We start from the raw sequence: 13386 nt of genomic DNA on the forward strand, positions 1-13386 counted from the left end.
AGCATCAAAGTAAAAATGTGTGGTATAGAAATGGAGAAAACTGTAGCATTAAGTGATTAATGCTACACTTAATCACTTAATCAGAGTGTCACCATTCTGAACAGAATAAACAGGAAGTGCTGAATACATACTGCAAAGTGTGTATCTACATTCTCCAAAGCCTAAATTATCTGCTAGTAAGTTAGATGTTGGGAAATGTATTGCTTCTTTCATTTATTACCATATTAACAGCTCAAAACTTAGTATATTGTATCAGTAATTTATATTACTGCCCAGGGCACACTCACAACAGAATGACTCAGGCAGGAAAAAAATAGAATTTATTTTTATTTTTATTTTTTTTTGAGTTGGTGTTTCACTCTTGTTGCCCAGGCTGGAGCTCAATGGTGCAATCTGGGATCACTGCAACCTCTGCCTCCTGGGTTCAAGCGATCCTCCTGCCTCAGCCTCCTGAGTAGTTGGGATTACAGGCACCTGCCACCATGCCCAGCTAATTTTTTCTTTTGTATTTTTAGTAGAGATGGAGTTTCATCATGTTGGCCAGGCTGGTCTCGAACTCCTGACCTCAAGTGATCCACTCGGCCTCCCAAAGTACTGGGATTACAGGCGTGAGCCACCACACCCAGCCAAAAATAGAAATCTTGGTCTTATTTTCACTTTTCAATGAATATATTTCCTGTCTTGGTTTCAGTTAACCTTTATGCTAAAATTTTTGTGCAGGTATCATTCTTTTTGGAATAAGATATTATCTCTTTATTCTTTTTCAGAATGTCAAATTCTATTGTTTTCCTTTATTCTTGCATGACAAGTAATAATATATTGTGGGTAAAATCGAAACAAGCAACCTACCCGTACTGAAATTGAAATGGCACTTTTAAGTTTTAGAAAGGCTGAATTTTGACTTTAACTAGTTTTTTAAGAAAATAGATGATATTGTTGGTTATCATTTTGCTGATTTAGTTTGTTATTTTAAGCTCTATGCTTACATCAGAGTCCATTGGAGGGTATTTTCTTCCTTTGCTCTTTCCAAGGCATTTTGTTTTACCTTCTTCCAGTAACTGACACCAGAAACCTTTGTGAGAATCAAACCTAAAAAAGTAAAAAATACACACAAAAAGACCAGAAAATCATTTTTCAACCAATTTATATGATATAATGACCAATGTATAAATATTTTACTTGGATAACAATCTATAACCAGAGAAACGGAATTCCCTTTTACTATATTCCTTTGCGTAAAATCTTTTGGCATACTTCTAAATTCTCAGTTCATCTGTCATATTTGTGAGTTTGCCAGGTTCCTACTAGAAAAACTGTCAGCAGGTCTCCTATTAATAGAAATTAATAAGGCTACTTCCTTCATCTGGAAGGAAAAAATGCATAAATTTTCAATTTTATTTTAGGGTTTAGAAACAAGTCATTCTTTTTCTTTGTAGGGTTTAAAAACAAGTCAGTCTTCATCCATGTCTATGAATTTAGATGCTACTTGTATCATACAACTAGAAGGTAATAGAAGAGAAAAGGTTTCAGTGTATCATGGAGTGATTACTTTTAGGATTCTCTAGCTATAATCCATTTAATTTTTTTCAGAGCTACTTTCTTCTTTTGGTATGAGCTTGTTTTAAAGTAATAGCACCTATAAATGATTTTTTTTTTTTTTTTTTTTTTTTTTGAGACGAAGTCTCGCTCTTGTTGCCCAGGCTGGAGTGCAATGGCGCGATGTCAGCTCACCGCAACCTCTGCCTCCCGGGTTCAAGCGATTCTCCTGCTTCAGCCTCCCAAGTAGCTGGGACTACAGGCATGCGCCACCACACCTGGCTAATTTTTGTATTTTTAGTAAAGACAGAGTTTCTCCATGTTGGTCAGGCTGATCTTGAACTCCCGACCTCAGGTGATCCACCTGCCTCGGCCTCCCAAAGTGCTAGGCACCCAGCCTAAATGAACTTTTTATGCCATAATTATAATAAACATAATAATAGCACATTAAATATACGTTCTATTTTACCAAAATATTTCATATAACTCTTTCTCATTTGAGGTTTCATTCTAACACTTAAGGATATGGTGTGAAGGATTCGTCCCATTTTATAGCATTTAGCATACTGTTTGGCTCTTGTAAACATTTGCCAAGTATTAGTTGAACACAAAATGAGAAAGGAGAAAATGCTGGTCATGGTTTATTTATCTCGTACTATACTTCAATATTCAAGTCATGACTCAAGTCTAGGCCCCCGATTCTAGGTTCAGGGCCTTTTCTTTTTTACTGGTCTCCAAGTAGGTTTTATTTTATTATTCACTGTAAATAAAGCACTAATTTGTATGCTCAGATATAAAAGTGAAAGTAATAGTCAGCAATGATAATTCCTTTACGTAGCTTTTGTTATTCAATAATTCTATCGCCATTTTTCTTCTCAATTAGAATTATTTCTTCAGATAATGTTTTTCTTTTGCTTTTAATCTGTTCTACTTCTAGGAATGCTACTTCCAACACTTTACTTACCATTATAATGTGAAAACCTGAAATACCTAGGGTGACAGTTAACAAAAAATATGTGCAATGACTGCACACTTAAAACTACAAAACGTTGTTAAGATAAATTTTAGAAAAAAAGGATCTATACTATGCTCATAAATCAGAAGACTAGATGTTTTTAAAATACCAAGTCTCTCCAAATTTATAGATTCAGTATGATTCCTATCAAAACTCCAGTGGACTATATTTTAAGCAGAAATAGAAAATTATTATAAAAATGTAAAGGGAGTAGACAAGCTAAAACAGTTTGAAAACAAAGAGCAAAGCTGGAGAACTCATACCATTTAATTTCAAGATTTACTGTAATTCTACAGTAATGAAGATTGTATGGTGTTGGCATCAGTGGACCAATGGATCAGTGGAACAAAATGAAGAATTCAGAAATAAATCTACACATCTACAGTCAACTGATTTTCAAAAAATAGCTGTCAAGGTAAGTCAATGGGAAAGGATTACTCTTTTAAATTGCACAAGAAAAATTGGATATCTATATGAAAAAGCTGAACATTGACCCCTACCTCATGTTGTATATAAAAATTAACTTGAAATGTATTATTGAGCTAAATCTAAACTATAAAAATTTAGGCTAAAAACATATCTAAAATTATAAAAATTCTGAAAGAAAACATAGGAAAAAAAACCAGACAATTTTGCAGTCTTGGGTTAGGCAAAGATTTCTTAGGATGAACCATAAGGGAAAAATAACAATAATTTTGAATTTATCAAAATTTAAAATTTTTCTCTCATAAAGACACTTAAGAAAATGAGAAGGGAAACCACAGACTGGGAGAAAACATTTGTAAAAAATATATCTAATGCAGAACTTGTATTCAGAATATATAACAATATAAAAGATAAAAATATCAATAAAAACTGGATAAAAGATTGGAACAGGCTGGGCATGATGGCTCATGCTGTAATCTCAGCACTTTGGGAGGCTGAGGAGGGCGGATCAGCTGAGGTCGGGAGTTCGAGACCAGCCTGACCAACATGGAGAAACCCTGTCTCTACTAAAAATACAAAATTAGCCAGGCATGGTGGTGCATGCCTGTAATTCCAGCTACTCAGGAGGCTGAGGCAGGAGAATCACTTGAATCTGGGAGGCGGAGGTTGCTGTGAGCCAAGATCGTACCATTGCGCTCCAGCCTGGGCAACAAAAGTGAAACTCTGTCTCAAAAAAAAAAAAAAAAAAGACTGGAACAGACACTTCACCAAAGAACACATGAATGGTCAATGAACAAATGAAAATTTGCTGAACACCATTCATCATTAAGAAAATACAAAATACAAATATAAATTACAAATGAAATAGCACTGTACCCTCAGTAGAAAAACTGATTTTAAAAATATCCAGTGTTGGCAAAGACATGGAACAAATAAAATTGTTGGTAGAAATTAAAAATATTACAGCTTCTTTGTAAAGTTTCTTAGAAATTAAAATACAGAACTACTATATGACCTGCCAATCCCATTTCCCATTTCCAAGTTTTTACTTGAAGGCAATGAAAATATATGTCCATACAACTGTTCACAGTAGCTTTGTTTGTGATAGCCAAAAAAATGCAAATTACTCATGTCCATCAACCGGTGAAAGGATAAACAAATTGTAGTATATCCATAAAATGGAGTAATACATAACAATAATAAAGAATTGACTCCTGATAGATGTCGCCACATAGAGGAAACTCAAAAGCATTATGCTAAGTGAAAGAAAGTAGCTTAATGATCGTCAGGGGTCAAGGTGAGTAGAAAGTATTGACTACAGAGGAGCATGAGGAAACTTTTGGATTATATCTTTTTGTTCTATATCTTGATTCTGGTGGTACATACAACTGTATACATTTGTATTCTTTGAACTGCACAATTACAATGGATGATTATATGTAAATTATACATTAACAAAGCACTTAAAATGATAGTATGATCTAATGTGTGTGTGTGGGGGTGTGCACCTGGGGGTGTACTCTATATGTAGTTAATCTTGTAGAATTTATAACTGTAGTCCTATGAAAATAATGCAAACCTGAATTTCTGCCTCTGTATGACTTTGTGTATTAGAGAGAATAATCACATTCCATTTATGTAAAGCCTGGTTTCCCATCGTTATTAAAGCAATTGTGTCAGATTAGGACACAACATTTTATGTTTTCATGCTGTTTATATTCTTGTTTGAATCAGTAAGGCAACTGAATAAATTAGTGTTATATACAGAATTACAAAGAGATCATTAATAAAGATCGTATTAGTTAAATAATCTGTACATGAAAGCCTTTGGGAAACACTAATACAACATTTCTGGAAGTCTGTGATTGATGTAATATTTTTCATTAACATTTTGCTATCAGCAATTTTCCAAAATTGAATTCTGACTCATTTTAAGTATTCAAGTGATCAAAATTCAGAATCCAGACCAGTTATTCACTTTTCGCTAATATACCTTGCTGTAGATACGTAACTGGAACATACATATGTTGTGTATTAAAATGAGTAGTCTTCTGAGAGAAAGTTTTTCTAAGAAACACTGAACTCCACACATGCTAAAATTAAGAATCAAAAGAAAAATAAGTTTTTCTTTTATCTCTGCTGATTAATTAGATCTTATGCAGCAGGTGTCAGGCTGGGCTTTACTGAGAAAAAAAACTGTGTGTGTGTAGCTGGCACCTAGTCTAGGCATCTGTATGCATACACTCATAGGCAATGGTATAAATGTGTCAGGATGCAAATGAGAAGGAGAAGCTAGAAGGGATGGCATGTTTATTTACCCAGTGGCCTGAGGGACTGGGTCTGGTCCTTCATAGAGAACCATCATAGATAGACGAAGGGACTGCTATTCATTGAAGGTCTTATGAGTTTGGGGCAGAAGTAATATTATTTCAGAGCCCAAATGAAGAAGTGTAATAGAAGATGGAGAAAATTGGCCGGGCGCGGTGGCTCACGCCTGTAATTCCGGCAGTTTGGGAGGCCGAGGTGGGCGGATCACGAGGTCAGGAGATGGAGACCATCCTGGCTAACACAGTGAAACCCCGTCTCTACTAAAAATACAAAAAAAATTAGCCAGGTGTGGTGGCGGGCGCCTGCAGTCCCAGCTACTTGGGAAGCTGAGGCAGGAGAATGGCGTGAACCCGGGAGGCGGAGCTTGCAGTGAGCAGAGATTGCGCCACTGCACTTTAGCCTGGACGACAGAGCGAGACTCCGTCTCAAAAAAATAAAAATAAAAATAAGAAGATGGAGAAAATCTCTCCACATCTGTCCAGAAAGCAGTAGTGTTTCTGTGAAGTCTGGAACAGCAAGGAAACAATCTTTTTATGTAAGCACTGGCAACCATTCTCATGGCTGGGCCCCTCCTTTCAAGGCCTTCAGGCAGTGAACATTTTGGAGGAAGTATTCATGTATTGTTTAGTGTCCGCTTCTATGGCTACCCTAACCTGGTGGTGGGGATACTTTGTTTATCATTGTGTCTCCAGAGTCATGCACGTAATAGTTATTGAATAAAATTTTGTTGATTTAAAGAGTAAAACAAGAATGGGTAAGAATGGTTCTTATGCTTGTATGGAATATCTTCTGGGGATGTTTAGAAATAACGGTAAAAGACTTGTGGGCAGGGGCACCAAGATTCTCCAATGATTCAACCTCTAAACAGTGACTTTTTTTTTTTTTTTTCTTTTTATTGAGTTGGAGTTTTGCTCTTTCGCCCAGGCTGGGGTGAAGCAGCGTGATCTCGGCTCACTGTAACGTTGACCCCCACGGGTTCAAGCAATTCTCCCGCCTCAGCCTCCTGAGTAACTGGGGTTACAGGCATGCACCACCACGCCCGGCTAATTTTTGTATTTTTAGTAGAGATGGAGTTTCACCATATTGGTTAGGCTGGTCTCGAACTCCTGACCTCAGGTAATCCACTCGCCTTGGCCTCTTAAAGTGTTAGGATTACAGGCGTGAGCCCTCTTGCTTGGCCGACATTTTTATATTAATGAAAACGTGACTTTATTTCTACCCTTGTGCGGGTTAATCGTACAAAACATTCAGATTACACTTGGAAGACTAAAGTGTGTCTGAAATGCCTTTACATGGAAAAACCATTTCTATGGGTGAATACTGAATTGAAAATAGCAATTCAATAAATTTCAAAATCAAAATACCATCATTTAGATATTACTAATATAGGATAAGCATAGCAGTTTTTAAAAATCAGTTCTCTTCTGGCAAACATGTTTCTTATTTAAGGAATCGTTTTACTGATATGTATTTTATTTTAACAACTTTTTTGAGGTATTATTTACATATTGTTAAATATACAATTCAGCACTATTTAGCAAATTTATATAGTTGTATAATTATCACCACAATCTGTTTTTAGAACATTTCCACTATCCTTTGAAAACCCCTATTTTTGCAGCCCATTGCAGTCAATCCCTGCTGTCATCCCTAGTTCCAGATAAAGTCTTTCTTTCTTTATTTCTTGGTTTTTTGTTTAGACAGAGTTTCACTCTTGTTACCCAGGCTGGATTGCAATGGTGCGATCTTGGCTCACTGCAACCTCCGCCTCCCGGGTTCAAGCAATTCTCCTGCCTCAGCCTCTGGAGGAGCTGGGATTACAAGCATGCACCACCATGCCCAGCTAATTTTTGTATTTTTAGTAGAGATGGGGTTTCACCACATTGGCCAGGCTGGTCTCAAACTCCTGACCTCAGGTGATCTGCCTGCCTCGGCCTCCCAAAGTGCTGGGATTACAGGAATGAGTCACCATGCGTGGCCCAGATAAACTCTTTCTAACTCTACATTTGTTTCTTTTCTGAACATTCCTTCCCCACCCCCACCCCCACCCCCTAGTGTGGATATAACAAATCCATTCACCAGTTGAAGGACATTTGTATTGTTTCTAGTTTTAGCTATTATGAACAATGGTATAATAATTCCCTTACAAGCTTTTATGGACTTAGGTTTTCATTTATTCTGGGGTAGATTCTTAGAATGAAATTGGATTGTTGGGTAAGATGCTGTTTAGTTTTTAAGAAACTGCAAAACTGCTTTCCAAAGTGGCCACATATTATGCATTACCATCAGTAGTGTGTGAGGATTCCAGTTTCTCCACACATTTGCCAACATTTGCAATATGGTTTGGCTCTGTGTCCCCACCCAAATCTCACCTTGGATTGTAATAATACCCACATGTCAAGGGCAGGACCAGGTGGAGGTAATTGAATCATTGGGGCAGTTTATCTTGTGATAGTGAGTAAGTTCTCATAAGATCTGATGGTTTTATAAGTATCTGGCATTTTCCCTGCTGGCACTCATTCCCTCTTCTGCCTCCTTGTGAAGAGTTGGCTTCTGCCATAACTAAGTTTCCTGAGCCTTCCCAACGATGTAAAACTGAGTCAATTAAACCTCTTTTCTTTCTTTCCCTTTCTTTCATATTTACATATTGTTAAATATACAATTCAGCACTATTTAGCAAATTTATATAGTTGTATAATTATCCCTCCCTCCCTCCCTCCCTCCCTTCCTTCCTTCCTTCCATCCTTCATTTCTCTCTCTCTCTCTTTCTTTCTTTCTTCTCTCTCTCTTTCTTTCTTTCTTTTTTTTTTTTTTTTTTTTTTTGCGTTTCACTCTTGTTACCCAGGCTGGAGTGCAATGGCACGATCTTGGCTCACTGCAACCTCCACCTCCTGGGTTCAAGTGATTCTCCTGCCTCAGCCTCCCAAATAACTGGGACTACAGGTGCCCACCACCATGCCCGGCTAATTTTTTGAGTTTTTAGTAGAGATGGAGTTTCGCCATGTTGGCCAGGCTGATCTCGAACTCCTGACCTCAGGTGACCCATCTGCCACAGCCTTGCAAAGTGCTGGGATTACAGGTGTCAGCCACCCCACCTGGCCTAAATCTCTTCTTTTTAAATAACCCAGTCTCGGGTATTTCTTCATAGCAGCATGAGAATGGACTAATACAGTAAATTGGTATTGTCTTTTGGATTATTGCCATTCTAATGGGTAATATAGTGGTATTTCAATGTATTTTAATTTGCATATCTTTATGATTACATATTTATGAAGAAAAGTGACATCCAGTGCACGTGGAGATGGATGTTATTCATAATAAAATCTGAGACAACAATAGCTCATTTTGAGGTTCTAGTTCTTTTTAAGGAAGCACTTCCTGTTAATATGCTATTCACTATTAAAAATTCACAGTATTGTTTGTCTGTGGTTCTAACATCCTGTGCCAATATGAAGAGCTTAACAGGTTGGCAGTGTAGGTTCCAGAGATAATTGAGTTTCAATCCTGCCTCCTCAACTTACTTGCTGAGTGACTTTTGGCTTAACTTTCCTGTGCCCCAGTTTTTTTAATTGGAAAAAAATGGAGCTAATTGTACCTATCACATTGTGTTTTATGAAGAGAGATAGATACATGGGACATGTAAATGTATATTTATTTTGAACTGTTACAACCACTTAAAAATTTATCATAGAAATTAGAGTAGACTATTTTTTTTCTTTTCCCTATTCAGCATTTCTAGGTGTTCTTTCATACCATCCAGAGAACCAACAGATTTTAGTTACTATGGCTACTATAATTTGCTAATAAGAAAGATTTAATTTAGTACGTTTGTACTCAAATGTATCTACAGTGGGTAGGAAAACAGTTCATGGGCGATATAAATTTGGTTGCCAAGGAAGTTATATTAAAGCCATTGAAGTCCTGATTTTCAAACAACTTCAGTCCTTCATGACTTAGCTAACCTTTATCCACAAAACAAACAAATATACTCAACTCCCGGCTTTCAAATTCTCACTGCCCATTTATTGACATTTTCAAAGTAAATTAATACTAAAAATTCATATAACATAGTCTGGTTTCATTCATCTTGACAAATAGGTTAACTGGCTGAGACATAAAGATGCCAGGTTCAGGTATTTAGCTAACTAGTATTTCTAAACATGAAGACACCTGTCATTGGCATTGATGGCTTGGTATAATTGTGAATAGATGTATTCATGGCAAAACTAAAAATTCATATTTTTCATTTTAGTGTATACAAATTAGCACAATTCCATGCTAAGAATTATTTTTCCTGTCTTATTTCAAATGATTGCTTCAAAATACTATGCAACACGTAACACAAAAACTAAAGTAATGTTAATATATCAATTCCATTTAGGGATTAAGGGTATGTGGAACAAGAGTTGTAAATTATAATTTACTTCATTGAATGAGAAAGTTCTTATTTATATTTTTAAAGCTTATTTTGCTTATTTCATTCACATGATCACTGAGAAAATCAGATTATTTAACATTAAATATATCACTTAACACCCATGATGACAGTACTTAGTCATTTTAAGGCATCACAAATTCTTCAGTGACTTTGTATATCTTTAGAAGTCTTGAACACTTTCTTTAGCACTTCTGGAAAAGAATAAACAACAGTCTTGACAATGGGGGCTTATTGTGATTCTTCTTGAAAATAGTTTTGATGCTGAAATTTGCTATATGGAAGATAGTAAGTTTAGAGATCTCTTAAATTGGAATACTCTTTCACGCCAAGATTGCATAGTAAAACATTTGTATAGACCTTGCTTCATTCATTTATTCTACTATATGTAAAGCACTAGATTTATGTAGTTAGTTGAGAATTCATATTGGTTTGCAGTTTACTATATCCTTAGAGGTCTTCCAATGAGAAAAAAAAAATTTTTTAAGCACCAGTGAGATAGTCGTCATTATCACTAGCAGGAAAATAAGAAGAAAAAATAAGAAGCAATACCAAAGTGTACAAAGTATACAAACTGGTATAAATGGCATTTCTGAGGATATATATTTTGTACCTCTAGTCATCCTCAATATTTCCACAGCACTACAGAAACAGCTATCAGTATAGTTACTCTAACAGAAGTAAGTAAATTGTGAAGACAGTTTTCAGATAAACAACTACAAAGGGCATAGGGTGAAGGATAATCAATTTAGACCCCAGACAATGACATGAAACTTCCAAATATTCTACAACTGGTGCACTGCCCGGATTTACAAGTTGTGTCAGGCCAATTGATGATTGACAAGAAAATATAAAAAGAAATGGAATGGAAACACATTATCTCAACCTGCAGGGTGAGAGCCTGGGTGGCACTGCTGGAACAGAAACTGTGGTTTCAGGGACTACACATATCTTATCTTGCTATTTCACCCACTGAGCCCCCAACCAGGTTAGAGAATCATATAATCAGTAATTTTGCTAGATGCAGCCCAGGTGCAAAGGGACCTACAGTTCTTTGTATACAGTACGTTGCTTTGATACTCTTTTAAGTTTACACTGCCTTTTCTCAGCAGTGGAGATGAATAAAAAGCTTGCTGCTGAGCTGGCTGCAGAGGGGACGAATACACAGCATGCAGGTCAAGGACCATCCCGTAAGAAAAAGCAACTCTGTCTTTATAGAATACTGTACTTTTTTTCTGAAATACAATACTTTGCTACATACTCTATAAAAAAAGACCCAAAGATAACCTAACTTGAAATAGAAAACTGTTTAGAAAATAAAAGCTTTCTTTTCTAAGGGATACTTAAAAAGATATAGAACAGAAAATGGTCTTGAATTTTTAAGTGCAAACTGAAATCACAAGGTCAAGTTGAATGTTAAATACCTAAGGCCAGTGTCTGTGTTAGTACTTGAACTAAGCTCTACAAAACTCTGACAGTACTCATAGTATAGAAAACACAGAGGTCAGAAGGTTAATAATAACAGCAAAGTATAAATGACTGTTAGGAAGGAAGCTCAAAACTGCAGAGTTCCACCTACTCCTTTGTCCTCTAAACCAAAATGCCTCCCTTACGTGTCTCTATATTTGATTGTAGGAGATATAAGCAGTATTTGATGTTTTTCTGCTAATTTTTTTTTTTAACTGTAAAGTTTGTTGAAAGGTAAAGGGAACCTGCCTCTCGCTTTCTAAATTGATATTGAAGAGTACAAAAAAGGGGAAAACTACTTTATCTGTGGAACTGAGTTTTATACTGAAAAATACAATGGAAAAATTCCATGATAGTCTTTTTCAGTTTTTTTTAAAGACTCAGTCCATGTAATTAAAAAAAAAACCCAACTTATGGTGTGAGTCAGGTCCATGACCCAATCCAACTCAGTATCTTCCAGTTGCTCTACACGTGTGGTAGGAACAAATATAATTCTCCTAAATCTGATTGCCATCCATTCCAAATGGACACAGTAAGCTAGAGGTCTTCTTCGAAAATGCTAAGTGAAGCCCAGAGTCAGCACTAGGGTGAGATAAGAGAGGCACTTGGACACAGCACTCAGTCTCAGGCATGGGCACACCTCTGAGAGTAACTGCCTTCTTCAACCCTAGTGCCTTACTGGTCCCCAGTCATGAACCTTATAGAGTCAGTTACCTAAGAAAATCGGAAGAAACCAGCAAAAAAACATATAAACAAACAGAAAAATCAAACCAGTGCTTTAACTGCTGAGGACTCTGAAGGAGAGGTGACAGGGTCAAATGTTGGTTAAAGACAAAGATGCAAAAAATAAAACAAAAAAAAGAATGTTTAGGAGCAATAATAGTACATTTCTCTCTGCTTATTCAACCACCTATGGACTATTTCTTGCTGTATGATATTGTTTCTGAAAATTACATAAATGAGAGAAGAGTCAGTTCCTAAACTACTTAGTTACTCACCTGTTCATACTTCCAAGAGGCCCCATATTGCCTGTTAAATAGGCTCAGGCTTTATGAACTTATTTCAGATAACTTCTTTTAAGGTTTGTGGTTTGTTTTAAGATTTACCACTGTTTTATTTCTCTCCTTTCAGGGAAATCTTTGTACAATTAGGAATTAACACAGGATTTAGGTTAGGACATTTCTTTGTCACACTGTTGAATTTTTTTTTTTTTTTTTTTTTTTTTGTGGTTAATGTCAAATTGAAAAATAACCAGCATATAAGGAACAGGTAACCTGACAGTTGTATGACCAAACTATAATTTCTTTGAAATCAATTCCCTGCTGAAACGTCAATAAACTAATTAGAATATAAACTTACGTTAAAGCTTCTGAGTAATTATAATGAGGCGAGACTCCTAGAAACTTCTGTACTTCATCCATCACTGTAGCAGGATCAGTTCTTAATTGTTGCCCATCAATAATTAGCAACTAAATTATAAAATTAAAAAAATGCACATTGAAAAAAGACATGTAAACTGTACAATGAAAAATTTCTGCACTCTGAACTCATTCAGTGAGAGACACTGTCCTGAGTAAAATTGCATGCATTGGTGTTAGATAGAATCCAGGTCATCCTCATTAATGACCTGGAACCAGAAATCACACCAATCAAGTACACTCATGGTTTGCAATCTGAGAAGTCACACTATGAAAGCAAAAAAGGCAGTTGAAATACCAAGAGAGCTTAGAAATGTGACTAGAAAATCACAAATGGAAACCAACTTTCAAAAGAGACAAAGCAATGATCCCATCATTCAAGCTGGGACATACAATAGAAAAGAAGAAAGGTTGTAATAAACTCAGACGTAATATGACAGAGAACATGTCATTCCTCATGATTCCTTTCAGGAATAGCACTGTAAAGGTTGAAGAGATATTTTGATAATCCATGTGGAGAATAAGGTTAGGCTCTCAGGAAACCTGAACATGGACAAAGTTCCTTAAGAAACTAAGGAGGAGAAGTTTCTTGTTACTCCAAGGAGGGTGGACCCAGCGAGAAAAGAGGAGACCAGGATTAAAGGACACAAAGCTTGCAAAGCAAGTCTTGTCTATCCATACCTCTTCTCTGATATTTCTATTTAGCCTAGATCAGCACTGTTCAATAGAACTTTCTGTGATGACGGACATGTTCTATAGCT

The 13386-nt window shown here is 36.2% G+C and overlaps 1 protein-coding gene across 1 annotated transcript in view; it reads right to left on the reverse strand.

Annotated features, from left to right (window-relative positions):
* The window catches only part of NDST3 (N-deacetylase/N-sulfotransferase (heparan glucosaminyl) 3), a 242460-nt gene that overhangs the window by 4051 nt on the left and 225023 nt on the right, over positions 1-13386 (reverse strand). Inside the window, exons 12-13 of the mRNA XM_011977608.1 lie at positions 12567-12676; positions 987-1089 (exon numbers count right to left, since the gene is read on the reverse strand). Coding sequence (XP_011832998.1) covers positions 987-1089; positions 12567-12676 — 213 coding nt within the window. The remainder of the gene's footprint in view (positions 1-986; positions 1090-12566; positions 12677-13386) is intronic.

This window comes from Mandrillus leucophaeus, unplaced genomic scaffold (genome assembly GCF_000951045.1).
Source record: "Mandrillus leucophaeus isolate KB7577 unplaced genomic scaffold, Mleu.le_1.0 Scaffold181, whole genome shotgun sequence".
NCBI lineage: Eukaryota > Metazoa > Chordata > Mammalia > Primates > Cercopithecidae > Mandrillus > Mandrillus leucophaeus.